General features: G+C 38.3%; 2 protein-coding genes across 5 annotated transcripts in view; one reads left to right on the top strand and one right to left on the bottom strand.

The window, feature by feature from the left end:
• Positions 1-5,491: 5,491 nt before the first annotated feature.
• zgc:123321 (uncharacterized protein LOC559912 homolog) lies at positions 5,492-7,457 on the bottom strand. Of its 2 annotated transcripts, none has more exons than XM_038290672.1 (6): positions 7,305-7,457; positions 7,009-7,126; positions 6,667-6,812; positions 6,250-6,395; positions 5,981-6,162; positions 5,492-5,876 (listed from the first exon to the last, which is right to left on the bottom strand). In XM_038290672.1, the coding sequence occupies exons 2-6, from the start codon at positions 7,098-7,100 to the stop codon at positions 5,714-5,716; spliced, it is 729 nt and encodes a 242-aa protein (XP_038146600.1). In that variant the 5' UTR covers positions 7,101-7,126; positions 7,305-7,457; the 3' UTR covers positions 5,492-5,713. The 2 variants fall into 2 exon arrangements, with proteins under 2 accessions (XP_038146600.1, XP_038146601.1); XM_038290673.1 differs by having other exon boundaries at positions 7,009-7,101; positions 7,305-7,411.
• Positions 7,458-8,137: 680 nt separating this feature from the next.
• The window catches only part of setd3 (SET domain containing 3, actin histidine methyltransferase), a 32,625-nt gene continuing 22,590 nt past the window's right edge, over positions 8,138-18,172 (top strand). The window contains exons 1-5 of one of the 3 annotated variants that reach the window (XM_038290676.1): positions 8,138-8,275; positions 15,162-15,280; positions 15,363-15,455; positions 15,534-15,682; positions 15,792-15,864. In XM_038290676.1, coding sequence (XP_038146604.1) covers positions 15,178-15,280; positions 15,363-15,455; positions 15,534-15,682; positions 15,792-15,864 — 418 coding nt within the window. In that variant the 5' untranslated portion in view covers positions 8,138-8,275; positions 15,162-15,177. Of the gene's footprint in view, positions 8,276-15,143; positions 15,281-15,362; positions 15,456-15,533; positions 15,683-15,791; positions 15,865-18,172 lie in introns of those variants that run through there. The other 2 variants (XM_038290675.1, XM_038290674.1) reach the window with 2 other exon arrangements.

Here is an 18,172-nt window from a genome sequence, read left to right as displayed (position 1 = left end):
GCTTTGCTGAGTTTGCTGGCTCTCATCTTCCTCTTGACAGTACCCTATAGATCCTCTGTTGGGTTCAGTTTAGGCTAGTTTGCTGGCTAATCAAGCATAGTAGCACCATGGATAATTAACCTTCTTTTGGCACATTCAGAAGCGAATCAAAATGAAATGCAAGCTTACTTTAAAAAAAGAAGACATTGATAAACTAAGCAGAACAATCCAGTTCTTTTTCTCTTTAGTCCTTTGTAGCCCATGTGTAGGATTTGTCTGAGTGTAGTTGCTCTTGATGTGTAAAACCTTGGAAGGCTCCCCAAAACTGATTTTGCTTGACTGTCCTCCCAAAGTTGTAGTTATCCATGGTACAGGTTCACCTTTTTACCAAACTTAATCAGTCACTGAAAAAAACTTATGGTAAGCAAGTCTGATCTGTGGAATGACAGCATGGATGTACTTGTATGCTGCTTAGCAATAACTGAAGGACAAACAGATAGATTAGTAGCGGTTAAGATGACAAAGAAACAAGGTATAGAAATCCGAGCAATGAAAAGATGGTTTTAAGAATTGGAGGTAGAAATAAAAGTGCAAAAAATGTCAAACTGAACCTGAGTTTTATGATAATAATACAAACAATGTGTACTGTAAAAAAACAAATAGCTCAAACATGTTGGACTCAAAGTCTGCTCAAAACATTATAACACCAGAAAACAAAGCTGACTCTTTACAATCAGAAGGCTTTACTTGCAGCAGTGATGGTATAGACCTGGATGTATGATCGGTCAGGAGAAACACCACAACTGATGCAACTTCCCAGGAAACCTTCAAGTTTTATCTCAACCTACAAACAGCAGACTTTACAAGGAGGAAGTACAGCAAACATTGCTAATCCATATTACATCCTTAAACACTATAAACCGCTGCAGGGAGGACTCGAGTAAAAGCAGAGCTCCCGGGTCAATGACGGCTTGCAGTGCTCCAAGCACGGATCCCCGTCAGCTGAGCTCTGCCGAATGAAAGGTGAGCAGCAGAGAGCCTCTGAGAAGAGAGAGCTCATAAATCATCTGGAAGAATTTAGTGTAAAGTAGCGAGAGGACTGTGCGAGGCCCGGGGAGCGCTTGTCTTGAGCCTACCGCTTGGCCGGAGGGATTTGTTTGCTTTAACCAATCCAAACAGTTAGGAGAAGAAAGAGTGGGCTTGCTCCTCACAGTCCCACCGTGGGATTGTCCTCTCCTTTCCCTCTGCTTTCTGTCAAACATGCACACATGTTCCCTCACATATATCCCCTCTGTAAGGAAGGGAGGTTATGCTCTCTAATATAAACACGATCTGTGGCTGTTGTTTATGCCATCACTTCGACTAACTGTGGGCTTTTTCTTAGTTCAGACCAAGGATATAAGATCAAGTATTTTGACAAGAGGTCTTTAAATGCATTAATCAACTAAAGGGTAGAATTAAGGCTCAGGTTAGTTGACCACTAAGCAATGTTTGATATACGTCCTCCTTGTAAAGTTAATAACATGTATATATATATATATATATATATATATACTTATTGGAAAATTAAGTACAAGAGGGCTTAAGACATTTAAAATGTCTAAATTAACACGTTTTTTGTGCAGCATAAGAATCAATTCTGTTTTGTTATATAGTGCCTACTCACAACAAATGTCATCTCAAGGCACAATTCAACATAAGATCAAGGGTTAAAATCCCAACCTAAACTGACCCATTGCATACATGGTTTTTCTGTGGGTACCCTTCCTCTCACAGTCCAAAACATGACTGTTACAATGACTCGTACTCTAAGCTATCAGAAATGAGTGTGTAAAAACATAATTGGCAAATTTTTACTAAGGAGGATCAATTTTCACATTCTCCAAAATAGAAAGATAGCGGTCAGAACCCTTGGCTCTTAGACTTCCCCTGTTTAAGGCCATATTCCCATTAGTCTGTGCTTAACAATGTTAAAAATGACTCAGTGTTTTAAAAGTGATATTTCATTACAGCAGAAGAAAATGATGTTGCCACATGTTAGATACATCTTCCAAAATATTTGTATGAACAGCAAAGTATTTGAACCGATTTTGCTTTAGACTAAGAATAATCCTGTGTTCTGATTAGATCATTGTTGAGTAACAGAAAGTCTAAACATCAGCTTTATAGAGAAGAAATCAAACTCATTGTTGTTCGGGGAGATGTTTGTAAGCAACAAAACCGATGAAACCTCTGGTAAAGTTTGCTGTAGGGAGTGCTTCCAATTGCTAAAGTATAAAGGAAGTGCATGAAAGAGTTCTGCTTGGTTCTGTTCTGTGGAATATGGAAAACTCTACAGAGAGCCAAGCTGACCTGGGGCCAGCTGGTGGGGCCCTTTTAGCCAAAGCCACATGGTACACAGTATACAGGAATTTGAGGATTTGAAACACTATAAAAACCTATCTACTAACCTAATTTGGTAGCTAATCATAGATAATCTAACTTCTTTTTTTTGTCAAAAGACCACTTATGTAATTACTTTGGACCTATAGTGCATGATGATTCAGAAAGTATAGGGAGGGGTCAAGTATGCTATGGGGTTTTGGATATTCTGATGGCGAAAAAGAAGAAAATTAGATCATCATATTTCCCTAATATTCAAGCCAAGGTAGATTTTCTAATGTTAGAGAATCTGTTTTAGGTAAGGGTTTACATCAGGAGAGAGACCTGAAGAACTGCTCCATCAGCAACATTGAGGTCTTAGAAGATCTCACATCAGAATGGAACAAAACTTCGACTGAAAATCCTCAGAGTTGTCCATAGTTTCTTCCTTTATGAAGAATTCTTCTTTGTATAATCATCTCCAGAAGTTCTAGAGGAGTTTCCAGAAAAGAAACAACCTTCATATTAGCTTTTTTTCCTTCTTTAAGTTATTTATTCTGAAGCTGCTACCCCAACACTGTAAAAATTATCTAGACATAAGTCAACTTGTCTTAAATTAAGTTTATTTACCCTTAATCTGAGAAGGTAAATGAGATGATTTGCTGTACTAAATGAAATTTTGTTTTGTATGTACTCTGTGTATAAAAAAAGACAATAGAAGTTGTATAAGTCTGAGGAATTAGTACTTTTACTCCTAAAAGAAGATAAGTGGGTAATATACACTTGAAATAATACAATGAAATGTTTTTTTTCTTATTTTAGGAGTAAACCCTCTTTTTACATTGGCAAAATGACTCACTTACCTCATCAATTATAGAAAAAAATGCACTTATTTTAAGAAAAAATCCCACTCTCTACAACAGATTTATTAAAGAAATGCAGCATCATCTTACCAACACTGAAACTAAGGTTCTGCAAAAATTAAACTCTGCTATATTCCTTCTTGTAGACTGCTTCACACCCGCATCTACAGTCCAGTCTGTTGTGGCCAAAAGGCAATCCAAAGGTTTACTTTATTCTTGACCCACTCTGATACAACCAAAGACTGCAAAGTCATCAGAAAATTTCTCCATATGACAGTAATTCATCTTGTATTGAAAGTCGGAGGTGAATAAGAGTAGAAAAAGGAATTCCGCTGTGGTGCTTTTAGCTACATCATTAAATACGAGACCTTTCAGTCTCACAAACTGTGGTCGCTTTGTCAGGTCTTTTGGTCAGACCATCTTTCAAAGTAAAGTAAAAATTCTGTTGGTCTATTTTGAGTCTAAAGTGCGAACTTGATCTCTTGCTGTTCCTTAGGCCTTACATTGCTCTGCAAGCTAACTTCTACTAGGTTTCATAATAGGTGGTGGCACAAATCTTAACTTAAACAACTTAATTCCCTTCCTCCAGCTGCAGGATTTCACTTTTTCTGGCCAAAACCTCACTGTCGGAGCTCAACTACTGTTGTATCATTGTTTCTTAAACTCAATAGAAACACCAAGCAGGGAAAACAGCAATCCTTAAGAGATCAATTCTGTTACCATGTGAAACCCCTGAGGAACCTGATTCACCTTAAGGGCCTTTTACAAGTTACTCATTGCTAATATCATTAGAAAAATATGTCGAAATCCACAAACTGACTCCTCTTTGTTTCTCCACATTCTATCTAACCGTAAATTATTGTCTGCAGAGCATCAGAGTCTCAAGCAATCACAGTCAACTCACCCCTTCATGCAATGTAGATATGGTGTAAAAACAATAGTATCCGTTTGTTGACTTAATTGAATGACTTGTTTACTTTTTAACATCCTGCTAGCCAACTAAAAATATACATTTTAATATGGAATCTGAGCTAAATAACTGATCATATTTACTGTTAAAGGTTGTTTCTTTTATAAACCTAAATACATTTTTTTGTCCAAAGTTGAAGCAACTCAACAATGTGCGGTTGTGATCGCACAAATCTCTAATTGGTCTTGCCTAAAATCCTATACCAGCCACATAATCAAAGGAGCAAATTAAATATGAGCAGTTTGCCAATTATGTTTTTACACACTCATAAATGTTTTGTATAATTACTGTCAACTATTTGACAAACCTTTCAGATTTAACATATTTCCAGATTTAACTCTTTTGCGCTACTCCACAAGAAAAAGGTGAAGAAAAAAAAATGAACTCTCCTAGATCTTAGCAACCTCGTCTTATCTCTCGGTGAGGTTCTATCTCCCCCTGCTGCAACAAAAAAGAATGGCAATGCCCTATACAAGTCTTGTCACCTCAGGGTTTTTACCACCTCTTTCCCCCACCCCCCATGGATGGATAGATGGACAGACTCCCTCTAAAAAATCTGAGTTCACTGTGCACACATATAAAAATCATTTAGCATTTGGGTTGAATAGTGACACAGCTTGTTTCCCTGTTATCTTACAGCAAGAATGTCCTGGATTCATTACCAACCTAGAGTCTTTCTGCATGGATTTTGCGTGTTCTCTCTGTGGATGCTTCCTCGCACAGTGCAAAAGCATATTAGGTCAGTTGGTAACTCTAAATGGCCAATGGGTGTGAGTGTGTGTATGGTTTTGTGTCTCTGTATTGGCCTGCCATTCACTTGTGGACTGCTAGAGACAGGCACCAATCATCTGTGGCAAATACAGGCTGGATGGATACTTTATGCTTTGGAGACCGATATTAATTGCTAAAAAATATGGTTTTATTGCGATGTTTGAGGGTGCAGTAGATAGCACTGCTGCCTTGCAACAAGAAGGTTCTGGGTTTCAATTCCCGGCCCGGGGTCTTTCTGCATGTAGTTTGCATGTTCTCCCTGAGCATGTGTGGATTCTCTCCGGACACTCCGGCTTCCTGCCACAGTCAAAACAACATGTCCTTAGGTGTGAGTGTGTGCGTTAACGGTTGTTGGTCCTGTATGTGTCTGTGTTGCCCTGCAATGGACTGGCAACCTGTGTACCAGACCCCTCGCCTGTAGAAAGCTACAGATAGGCCCCACTACCCCCGTGACCCCAATGGGGATGAGTGTGATGGATGGGTGGATGGATGTAGTGTAAGAGAGTAAATATCTAACAGCATTTAAAGTATAATCAAAATTAAGGAGTTGGAGAAAGAACTATGGACTTTTTATCCTCAAAGCTTGTCAATGAGGCATGATAAATACCAGTTTTACTCTTAAAATAAAATCTCTTAAATTAGTTGAAAAAGTATTTTAAATGATTGTGCCCACAAACAGCTCTAAAGCAAATAATTAAAAAAAGGAATATTTTTAAACGTGAAAAAATAACTACATGACATGCAGGAGTTTGGTTTCATCAGGTGGAAGTTAAAAGACAGTGAGCAGCGTGAAGAGTCCATACAGCAGGGAACATGGGTAAAACACCAACATCTGCTGCTCCTGCATTGCAAGGGTGGAGATGAAGATCTTAGAGGCTGAGAAGCTGCACCAACAAATGGCAAGCAGAGCAAGGACTGTTCCAAGGAAGCCTCTGAGAAAACAAAAACAATGAAGGTTAAGGTTAAAAAAACAAACAGCTTTGATCCTAAAATATCTCTATAACTCAGACTAATTAAAACAAATACACAGACTTACTGCAAGGAGAAGAAGACAGCAAATGTGGAGAGGACCACGATAGGTAGGAGGCAGTACCCCAGGACACTAGCCACACAGCCGTAAGAAACAGCTAAAGAGCTCATCAGACTCAGCAGAATGTACATCCCGATGCAGGCAATGGCACTGATCCCATAGACGTAGCCAAAGTGAACTTTACCTGCCTGAATGGAGAAGAGTTTCAGGGGGTAAAACTACAACTATGTTAGAAAACTGAAGATGCAGAAATGCATGATGAGAATCAGACTCACCATCATTAAAGTGACACCCAGAGCAATGCAGAAGAGGATAGGACCTGTCAAATCTGTCTCATTCATTATGCTGCCGTCTGCAGGCTTTAAAGGGTTTAGAACTGTGAGTGTCTTCTGCCACATGTGATCAAAATCAATTCCAAGTTCTGGAGAAAAGTGCAGCAGCTCAGGAAATGTCCACAATACAAAAAACATCAAATGCCGTGGTTATTTATTTATTTTTTTTTTTTTACAAATATTTATTGCTGTTTGCAAGTTTTATTTAAGTAATAAGAATGTTGTTTCCAGATTTTTGGTTCGCTTTTATTCAAATTGAACATATTTAGATTTTCCTTTTTTGCAGCTAATTTAGGCAGATTTGTTTCGTCAACAAGATTTGACCTTATAGAACCGACGTGTCAGAAAATATGTTATTACCAACAAGAAGAGGAGGTTCCTCCTCTGGAGACTCTGATCCAGTGCTGCTAAAAGATGTGGCTTGCATAGTTGGTTGGTAGATTTCTCCAGGGTACTGCTGCTCCATGAAAGGATTTTGAATATTCGGCATAGCATCTTGTCCCCCACTGTAAAAATCATCATCATTTAAACATCATTAATGAAAATGGAAGTTTGTTTCAGAGTACAAAAACAATCTGGAAATGATTTGACCTCTTAAAGTGTAACACAAAACTTGTTAACTTTTTTTGTCTGGAAAACCAAATGCTTCTTACAAAACACTATAACTATATTTAGGTAACATGCATTTTAAGCTATACTTACTCAGTGTCATAATAGGCCACAGCACGTCCCTGATCATCGATGTAATATCCTGTTTGGTAGAAGTCTTGCTCAAACTGCTGGAAGTCCCCCATTCTGATCAAAAGAAGGTTGACCAAAGCTAAAACAGAAATGGATATAGGCAGTTTTTTTCATGCTTCTCTTTTTTGGGATGCAGTAAACAGACTGGGAACCCGAAAGCATGCAAGGCATTTAAATGTAGCTCTGTTGGATCTTATAGTGACTGATTTTAGTTCAATTGCATCATCTTTCTTTTCTTTCCCTTTAAATTAACTCACCTTGATGAATATAAATGTGTAAGCCAAGCACACGTCCTCCTTAGCTTCACTGCAGAGTTTCAGGACAGAAAACATGAAGGCTTGTGAGGTTAGACTATTATTAGCAGACTATATTTGGACGCTGTAATAAAGGATCTAACAACTGGTCACTTTGCTCCCAGTGTTATTTTGTAAAACCAGCTGCTGAACTGGTTTGAGAGTACAAATAATGTAATTTTTTTGCTTCTTATGAATTTTAATGATGAAAACATATTTAAACCTAAATTGGTTTAAATATGGGCCTGGTGTAAATTGTTTTTGCCTCAAGACTGACCTCTAATGGACTCCACAAAATTACCAACTACTGTAACCAAAGCTCTTCATTCTTATATATTTTCATTTTTTTTTTACACAGTAACAATAATTATATTATAAAAAGCATAACTTTTTTGGTCGATTTTATCATTAAGGCAACTACGATAATTAAAAGACTACCATGTATGGTGTGGTTTCTTTAACAGAAAGTGAGCAGCCAATAGGAATGCGTAAAGGGTGGGACTTAAAATTGTACAGGCACTGTTGCCTTCAAAGTACCTTGGAAATTGGAGTATAGCAAATAACATATATTTTGTTTGTTCTACAGAGTTTTTTTGCTCTTGTATAAAGCCAAAGAATAGTTAAGGAATCACTAATTCATAAAGAGAGAACCCATATAGTTGAAATCTTTGCCTTCAAAGCTCATCTCCTAAGAAAAAAGTGAAAACTGATCGAGTTCGTGCGTAAAGCGAATGCAACTCTCCAAGCTCCTCAGTTTATTCGAGAATCTAACCAATCAGAAAGCTAGTAGTGAATCACTTTCATAGCGTCAGTCTCAGTTGCTCCAATCAGAAAGGCGCTTTACCGTGGGCCTGAAACGCTGGTCCAATCAGAGTCACGGCTTGTTGAAGGTTGGACCTGGATCAGAAAACGAGCTGCTGCTGTCACTTCCACAGGTAGGAATAAGCAGAGTTAGCCATAACGGTTTAATACATAAACTCTTCGTTCAACTGAGTTGGTTACTCCTCGTGAGAGTTGAAATGCATCCTGACGGTTGTTTCGGCCACATAGAAGCGTTAATAAACCCAGTTTAAGCTGCAATATTCTGGAGCTAACAGCTAGCTGGCTAACGGTCAGTGGATGAATGAGCAGCGGGCGTTTCCTCTGGCTGGCTGCAGGTTAGGACTCCCTCTGACAGGGCTAGTGCTGCCATGGGCGTTTCATAAAATCTAAAAGTAGCTGGTTGTCCGTTTTGGGATTCATTGTTGGAAGTAAAGGACTGCAAACACTCCGCTAACAGAGCTGTTAGCATGTTACCTCCACGCTGGAAACTTCCTAGAGCTTCACTCAACCACACTCCTTTGACTTAGATTTTAGGATCATAATCAGACTTTTAAAATGGAAAACACTGTTGAATAAATGAAAGACAACGGAAACCACATTTACTCTCTAAATTGAGTTATTTTTCCTCAAAATCGGATGCAGAGCTGTGCTAAAGTATTGCATTTTGCATTAGTAAGATTCACTCTGGTTGAAACTGACATCTTGCAAAATAACGCAGCATCCACTTCCAGTCTGCTCTTTTTTTTTCTCCCCATAAATTAGAGAAGTTCAGAGCTTTCATTGTGTTCCTTCCGTTCATCTTATCTTTACACATTAAGGAAGTGGAAATACAGAGCCAATAACCCCTGTTGGCATTGAATAGTATCGACTAAATAGTGTGGAAATATATAAGTATAACTGCTATTGTCAGTATTTTTAATATTATTTTTGAAACATTCACTGATGCCTTTCAATTTGTTTAGTAATCTTTTCTCCACTTTGTAATTTTGCCATTCTTGCTCCAAACACCTAAACCAGGGGTCACCAAATAAGAAACAACCAGTAAAGGCCTGGAGACATTTTTAATTATGTTACTTTAAACAGAATTTAGCGCTGGAATAAAATGAGGTTTTTATGCATCCATGTTATACATTGAGATTTAAAATAATAAAAAAAAAAAATTCCATTTTAAAATGTTTTTTGAAGTAGAGGACAACAATGGTTCACTTTGGTATATAGACAATTTCCTGACTCATATATATTATAAAACACCTGAACTCACTGTTATTCATTTAATTTTGTATGGCTTAATGAGAGCAGTGGGCTTTAGGCTGCCCTGCAAAGCCCTAAACCTGAGTTTGAATGTAGACAAAGCCATTCTCAAGCCATTCCAGGCTCATTCGTGAGCTTATATATTCCCAAAAACTAAAACAGTTTGTTTGAATGATTGGATGCAAACTCTTGGTACTTCAACATACCAGGAAGCAGATTTCTCATCTCCATCAAAATATTTATTTATACTAAGAGATTTAAAAGTTTCAAAATGCAGAGCACCTCTCACAACTTCAAAAGAAACTTCTCATGTCAGGCATGGATGAGATTTTGGAAGCAGAGAACAAACATAGTTCATACAAACCATGTATGATCCTAATTATCCTTGTTAGAAAAATCCACTGCAAAACGAAAATATTTGTGCATAAACTAAATATATGCTGGCTGGATTGTGGGGATTTTTTTTGTCATATTAAATTAAGTGTTAATCTATATTTAATAACAATTTAGTGCATGCTCTCCTTGAGCTCAGAGGAAGTCGGAGCGGAGCAAGATGGAAGGAACAGCGTAGGCTGTAGGCCTTGCTTTGCGCAGGAGGTCTGGAGCGCAGTCGGGGGGAGCGGAGACAGAGGATGTGGGATTTCGGGGTTAAACACTGTCGTCGGACAACATGCGGTAATCTATAAATGTTTTAAATCAGGTTGGGTCTGGATTAGCCAGCAGGGTGGTCCGGATCTGGAGCGCTGTCCGCTAATCCATGACCTCTGACCTAAACTGATGTTAAGCTACAAAAAAATATCCATTGAACCCCATCTAAATCAGGGTTTCCGCAGGTCATTAAAAATCATTAAAAGTTATTAAATAATTTTTTTAATTAAGGCGAAATTAGCATTAAAATTCATTAAATGTGATTATTTTGGCATTTAAAATGCTTTAGTTAGAAAAACAAGTTTATAAAAACAGTTTATTAAACTATATATATACAGGTGCTGGTCATAAAATTAGAATATCATGAAAAAGTAGATTGATTTCAGTAATTCCATTTAAAAAGTGAAACTTGTATATTATATTCATACATTACATACAAACTCATATATTTCAGATGTTTATTTTGTTTAATTTTGATGATTACAAATGACAACAAATGAAAATCTCAAATTCATCATATCAGAAAATTAGAATATTACTGAAGACCAATAAAAACAAAGGATTTATAGAAATGTTGGCCAACTGAAAAGTATGAACATGAAAAGTATGAGCATGTACAGCACTCAGTATTTAGTTGGGCCTCCTTTGGCCTGTATTACTGCAGCAATGCGGCGTGGCATGGAGTCGATCAGTCTGTGGCACTGCTCAGGTGTTATGATAGCCCAGGTTGCTCTAATAGTGGCTTTTAGCTCTTCTGAATTGTTGGGTCTGGTGTATTGCATCTTCTTCTTCACAATACCCCATAGATTTTCTATGGGGTTAAGGTCAGGAGAGTTTGCTGGCCAATTAAGAACAGGGATACCATGGTCCTTCAACCAGGTACTGGTAGCTTTGGCACTGTGTGCAGGTGCCAAGTCCTGTTGGAAAATGAAATCTGCATCTCCAAAAAGTTGGTCAGCTGCAGGAAGCATGAAGTGCTCTAAAACTTCCTGGTATGTGGCTGCGTTGACCCTGGACCTCAGAAAACACAATGGACCAACACCAGCAGATGACATGGCACCCCAAACCATCACTGACTGTGGAAACATTACACTGGACTTCAAGCAACGTGGATGAAGTGCCTCTCTTCTTTTCCTCCAGACTCTGGGACCTTGATTTCCAAAGGAAATGCAAAATTTACTTTCATCAGAGAACATGACTTTGGACCACTCACCAGCAGTCCAGTCCTTTTTCTCTTTAGCCCAGGCAAGACGCTTCTGACGCTGTCTGTGGTTCAAGAGTGGCTTGACACAAGGAATGCGACAGCAGAAACCCATGTCTTTCATATGTCTGTGTGTGGTGGTTCTTAAAGCACTCACTCCAGCTGCAGTCCACTCTTTGTGAATCTCCCCCACATTTTTGAATGGGTTTTGTTTCACAATCCTCTCCAGGGTGCGGTTATCTCTCTTGCTTGTACACTTTTTTCGACCACATCTTTTCCTTCCCTTCGCCTCTCTATTAATGTGCTTGGACACTGAGCTCTGTGAACAGCCAGCCTCTTTAGCGATGACCTTTTGTGTCTTGCCCTCCTTGTGCAAGGTGTCTATGGTCGTCTTTTGGACAACTGTCAAGTCAGCAGTCTTCCCCATGATTGTGTAGCCTATAGAACTAGACTGAAAGACCATTTAAAGGCTTTTGCAGGTGGTTTGAGTTAATTAGCTGATTAGAGTGTGGCACCAGGGGCCATCAATTTTGAACCTTTTCACAATATTCTAATTTTCGGATATGATGAATTTGAGATTTTCATTTGTTGTCATTTGTAATCATCAAAATTAAACAAAATAAACATCTGAAATATATGAGTTTGTATGTAATGTATGAATATAATATACAAGTTTCACTTTTTAAATGGAATTACTGAAATCAATCTACTTTTTCATGATATTCTAATTTTATGACCAGCACCTGTATATATATATATATATATATATATATATATATATATATATATACAGATTTACACTCGCCGGCCACTTTATTAGGTACACCCATCCAACTGCTAGTTGACACTTAATTTCTAAGCAGCCAATCACATGGCGGCAACTCAAGGCATTTGGGCATGTAGACATGGTCAAGACAATCTCCTGCAGTTCAAAGCGAGCATCAGTATGGGGAAGAAAGGTGATTTGAGTGACTTTGAACGTGGCATGATTGTTGGTGCCAGAAGGGCTGGTCTGAGTATTTCAGAAACTGCTGATCTACTGGGATTTTCACGCACAACCATCTCTAGGGTTTACAGAGAATGGTCCGAAAAAGAAAAAACATCCAGTGAGCGGCAGTTCTGTGGGCGGAAATGCCTTGTTGATGCCAGAGGTCAGAGGAGAATGGCCAGACTGGTTCGAGCTGATAGAAGGGCAACAGTGACTCAAATAACCACCCGTTACAACCAAGGTGGGCAGAAGAGCATCTCTGAACGCACAGTACGTCGAACTTTAAGGCAGATGGGCTACAGCAGCAGAAGACCACACCGGGTGCCACTCCTTTCAGCTAAGAACAGGAAACTGAGGCTACAATTTGCACAAGCTCATCGAAATTGGACAATAGAAGATTGGAAAAACGTTGCCTGGTCTGATGAGTCTCGATTTCTGCTGCGACATTCGGATGGTAGGGTCAGAATTTTGCGTCTACAACATGAAAGCATGGATCCATCCTGCCTTGTATCAACGGTTCAGGCTGGTGATGGTGGTGTCATGGTGTGGGGAATATTTTCTTGGCACTCTTTGGGCCCCTTGTACCAATTGAGCATCGTTGCATTGCCACACCCTACCTGAGTATTGTTGCTGACCATGTCCATCCCTTTATGACCACAATGTACCCAACTTCTGATGGCTACTTTCAGCAGGATAATGCGCCATGTCATAAAGCAGGAATCATCTCAGAATGGTTTCTTGAACATGACAATGAGTTCACTGTACTCAAATGGCCTCCACAGTCACCAGATCTCAATCCAATAGAGCATCTTTGGGATGTGGTGGAATGGGAGATTCGCATCATGGATGTGCAGCCGACAAATCTGCAGCAACTGTGTGATGCCATCATGTCAATATTGACCAGACTCCCTGAGGAATGCTTCCAGCACCTTGTTGAATCTATGCCACCAAGAATTGAGGCAGTTCTGAAGGCAAAAGGGGGTCCAACCCGTTACTAGCATGGTGTACCTAATAAAGTGGCCGGTGAGTGTATATATATATATATGCGAATATATTACAAAATATTATATCGCAATATATTTGCATATTTGTTCAGAACTGCTTCCGGTTGATCGTAAAGCCATATGTTCGGAAAAGAAGCTCGAGGCAGAGAAAAAGCTGGGGAATGGGGAAAATGCGAATTTCAACAGAAGTGGCTGGAAATCGACGAATTGCAGCCTGCAGACGGTAAATGAAGAGGGAATTTGCCGTGTATATATGAGAGTCATGGGTACTTGTTGATGGCATTAAAATTATATCTAAGAGCATTAAAAGTGCATTAAATAGCATTAAATTAGAGTTGCTCATTCGTTTATAAACCCTGTAAATGTATCTAGCATTAAGTGTTTTTTTATTTATTTTTTAAGCATCTAAATTCTCAAATGGGGTGCAATATGGTTTTCAACCTTGGAAACATAGACCAGTGGCTTGTTTTCTAACTTTTTTTTTGGAATCTCATATTGGGACTATCAGTAATCTATCAGTACTGTGGTCGTGTCAGTCTAGTTGCAGCGCCGTCCTCCTCTATCAACTGTTGAACGCGGTTTAATACGCATTGAAATCTCTGGACTTGTCCCTATTAAGGATGCAATCACAAAACTTAAAGTGATCCTTTTCATGGCTTCTTAAACCCATAACATACCAATTCTATTAACCCTTAACGATGCTGGAACTGTTTTTAGATGCATTGCTGTCTAATGAAGCAGAAATCATGGCTCCTCAGGGTAGAACTTAAAGTTGCGGACTCTAGGGGGTGGTTGTTTTTTTTTTTTTTTTATGAAGCGACTTTTCTGTTTCTTCTTTTGAAAGTTCCACATTTTTGAAGTGAGGGAATAAAATGGCAACTGAATTATAACTCTTCTTATAATGCTCATAAAGGTTTAAAGCTTCATTGTATTCAATTTTTGTTCCCTCTGCCAAGGAGGTTATGTCATAGTCTGTCTGTTTACAGGATAACATAAAAAGTTCTTAATGGATTTTAATGATTTATTATTATTTTTTATTACCAGAAGTAGGGCTGGGCGATATGGAAAAAAAACTATATCACGATATGGATTATTTTATATCACGATAACGATATATATCACGATATACCACAACTGATGTTGCATTTTATGTTTTCATAGTCCGTCAGATGGATAGGGTTGAAAAAAATCTTTCATCGCCTATTTTTTACCCATCATCTTGTTTCCTAATATGAGAATCCCAACCCCAAACCAAGAACACCAGTTATGCAATTTGCGGCCATGACAGTGAACAGTGAAAAAGTTTATCACGATAGAAAAAATAGAGGAGAAAGGTCACGATAGACATGTTTCTATCGTCCTCACGATATATATCGCCATATCGCCCAGCTCTAACCAGAAGTGTACCTTATGCTAAGGCATAATCCATTATATTTGTAGTGATGATCCATATCATTATCCGGATACCATTTTTTTCTTTTTACGTATTTTTTCAACATTGTGAGATAGCGATTTATGGAGGAAACAAGCAGTTTAGCAATAGGTGTAGCTCAAAATATAAGGCAAAATTTTGTTACTTGGCAAAGGTCTGTGTTCTTTAAATGAAATAAAAGTAAAACAAAAATAGATAAGAAATAGAAATTGAACTTTATTGATCTCACAACTGAGAAATTCGCCCTCTGCATTTAACCCGTCCCCTTTGGGGAGCAGTGAGCTGCCATTGTGCGACACCCGGAGAGCAGTGTGGGGTTAAGGGTGTTGCTCAGGAACCCAGAGTCTAGGCTGTAGGGATTGAACCGGGTACTTGCAACCTTCTCAAAGCACAAGTTTTTCTTCAACTTGATTATGGATTTAAACGGACACAAAAGTGACTCTCTGTTGTGTGACAGTGTTTTCCTGTTGTTAAGTCGTCCATCCAGCACCATGGGAAAGAAGAGCCGGGTGAAGACTCAGAAGTCTGGCTCTGGAGCCAACACTGTCATTTCCCCAAAGGAGATGATGAACCTCATCTCTGAACTTCTCCAGAGTATGTTCACCCTTTTGAACTTTAATTCCTTTCCTCCTCAATAAATGACTTTATCCTGACTAATTGAAACCTGTTTTCCCAGAATGCAGCAGTGCAGCACCCTCTGCTGGTAAAGAGTGGGATGAGTACATCCAGATCAGAAGTTTGGTGGAGAAGATCAGAAAGAAACAAAAGGGTGCGTTCAACATAACTTCTCCTAAACACCTTTCTTTTAGAGATGATAAAATAAATTTTTTTTCTCTCCCTTATTCAGGTTTGTCAACGGTGTTCGAAGGCAACAGGGAGGATTACTTCCCCGATTTGATGTCCTGGGCTCAGGAGAACGGGGCATCCTGTGACGGTTTTGCCGTGGCCAACTTTGGTACAGAGGGCTATGGTCTGCAAGCTACCAGAGACATCAAGGTGGGAGTTTAAGGGACATTTCATCAGATAAATGTTTAGTTTATAAAAAAAAATACAGACACCACAATTGTTGGGCTCATTTCATTGTGTACGTGTTTTTAACCGACAGGCAGAGGAGCTGTTCCTGTGGATTCCAAGGAAGATGCTAATGACTGTAGAGTCAGTCCAGAATTCTCTGCTTGGTGAGTAAAAGAAGCATAAATAAACAGTTAGAAGTATTTTTACTTCTAACTTTAGACTAACTGTAGACAATGGACATAATTCTCCATCATAATGTCCATTCTCCATTATGATGGAGAATGGAAAGTGCCTCTGCTATGACGGTTACACCTTTGAATTTTATGATTCACCAGAAATTTGTGCATAAATATAAAGTAGTTAAAATATACTAGGGTTCCTACTTTATTTTTGTATATACAATGAAAACATCTAATGTGTTAATAAGTCTGTACATTAAAGAACTGCCTTTTGCAACAGTTATAACAGCAAGCGGATGATGATGTTTATCTACCAGCTTTGCTCATTTAGAGTTTTTGCACTTTTTATTAGTTAAAACACATGAATCGGTTCATAAACTGGATTTAGATCTGGACTCTGAATAGACCATTCTAACACTAAACTGATCCATTGCAGCTCTGGCTGTGTGCTTAGAGTCATGTCAGCTCTCACATCTCAGTCTTCTACAGCCTCAAATTGTTTATTTTTTAATTCTTCTTCCTAGGATTGCATTTAGTCCCATTCTTATTCCATTAGCTCTAAACGGCTTCCATATCCATAATGAAGAAAATAATTCTTATAGCTGGCAACATGTTTTATAGGAAAGCTGTGTTCAGGGTAATATGAAGTATTTGTTTCCCTTCTCTGCAAATTGGGATTTGTCAAAAAGTTAAATTTCTGGCAACATCAGATCTCAGAATATGCTTTTATCACACAGAATAAATGTTTCTTAAAGCTTTGTTCAACAATAGTTTTTTTTCCTTGCCACTTTCCATTCTCCATGACAGGGCTGAATGGTGCAAGGGTTTTAATTGCATTTGTGCCTAAGAATAGATGAAGAAGAAAATAAACTAGAAAAAGCTGTTTCGGAGAAACATCAAAGTGGGAATGCTTTTGCTGAATGAAACAAGCTGAAATTACCTGAAGAACATATGAAATTGTGATAGGAAGTCATCAGAAACTTAAAACTGCAGAAAACAATTGAATCATCTGAAGATTTTGTAGGGTAGAATCATTTGGCAGTAAATTGGCAGAAACAAACTCATCTTAAAAGCTGCACAGCGAAACCATACATGATATCAAAAAATGTCTTGAATGTGGGCACTAGAAGAGTCTTAACGTAATGTTTCCTAAGTTTCTAGAAAAATGTATAAAGAAATTTTAAAGGGGGGTTTACCTACTTTCCAGAAACATGTCAGGCGTGTTATGAATTAGCAGCAAACAGAAAAGCTTAATTCCTGTCCAGAAAGAGAGCAGAATGAAGCCAAAGTTCACAGCATAGGCTGAAAAGTATTAAATTAGCTGATTCAGAAAATAAATTACAAAGAAAAACTTTAATCTTATCTGGTTGAAGAAAAAATTAGTAGCTTAAGGATGGGAAGTAAAATGTTGAGGACAATGGTATTGAATAAGTATAAAAATTTTGAAATCATATGTGGAAATGTCAAGACTTGGCAAAAAAAATTTAAATTATTTAAAATGTGTCGGTTGATCAGCATAAAGAAAACAGTGTCATCATTTAAGGATTGAAAATTCACAAACCTATGTGCAAGACTAACCATGAGAAGCAGAGGAAGGACAGAGAGAGAAGCTTATAGAAAGAGAGCTAATACCACTTAAGGAGCTGAATTTATCAAAAAAAAAAAAAACTAACCTGCATGATATGAACCGCTGTGGTGATGAAAGCACCGTTGGCAGGCTTAGGCTGCATGTTACGAGGTTAGCAGATGCTTTATTACAGTGTAAATCTTAGAACCTGATTAAGAAATATGCACTGAGGTGTGTGGTCAACAGGCCTTGGTAGTGTAATTTGAAAAAATTGGTTGAGTTTGGGTCATAGCTATGAGTCATACGGCACAATGAATGAGTGTATGTACGAAAGAGGCTTTTATTTTGTAGAGTCCCTTTAGTCTTATTTCGAAAGTATATCATAGATGTGTGTCAGGGGAAGGGTCATGCCCAGCAGTGATATAGAATCCAATTCTAAATATGCAATCACTTGTTTTCCATGTTATTGGGTGAATAGATGCTGTATTAGAGCGTAAATGGGAGACTTTTATTGTGAAATTCGCTCTGGGGTATGTTTTGAAAAGGACCCTAGAGTCTAACAGAAACAAGCTGGTAGAGTTTGGGTCATAATGTTGAGCCATTTGCATCAATTAATACACAAGTATAATATAGAGGCTTTTATTTTGTAGGATCACTGGAGTCTTATTTTGAAAGTCTAGCATGGTTGTGTGTTGAGGAAAAGGGACAGACCCAGCAGTGATACTT

This window comes from Cyprinodon tularosa, unplaced genomic scaffold, assembly GCF_016077235.1.
Source record: "Cyprinodon tularosa strain WSP-4 unplaced genomic scaffold, ASM1607723v1 ctg286, whole genome shotgun sequence".
Lineage (NCBI taxonomy): Eukaryota > Metazoa > Chordata > Actinopteri > Cyprinodontiformes > Cyprinodontidae > Cyprinodon > Cyprinodon tularosa.
This window is presented reverse-complemented; position numbering and strand designations above follow the sequence as displayed.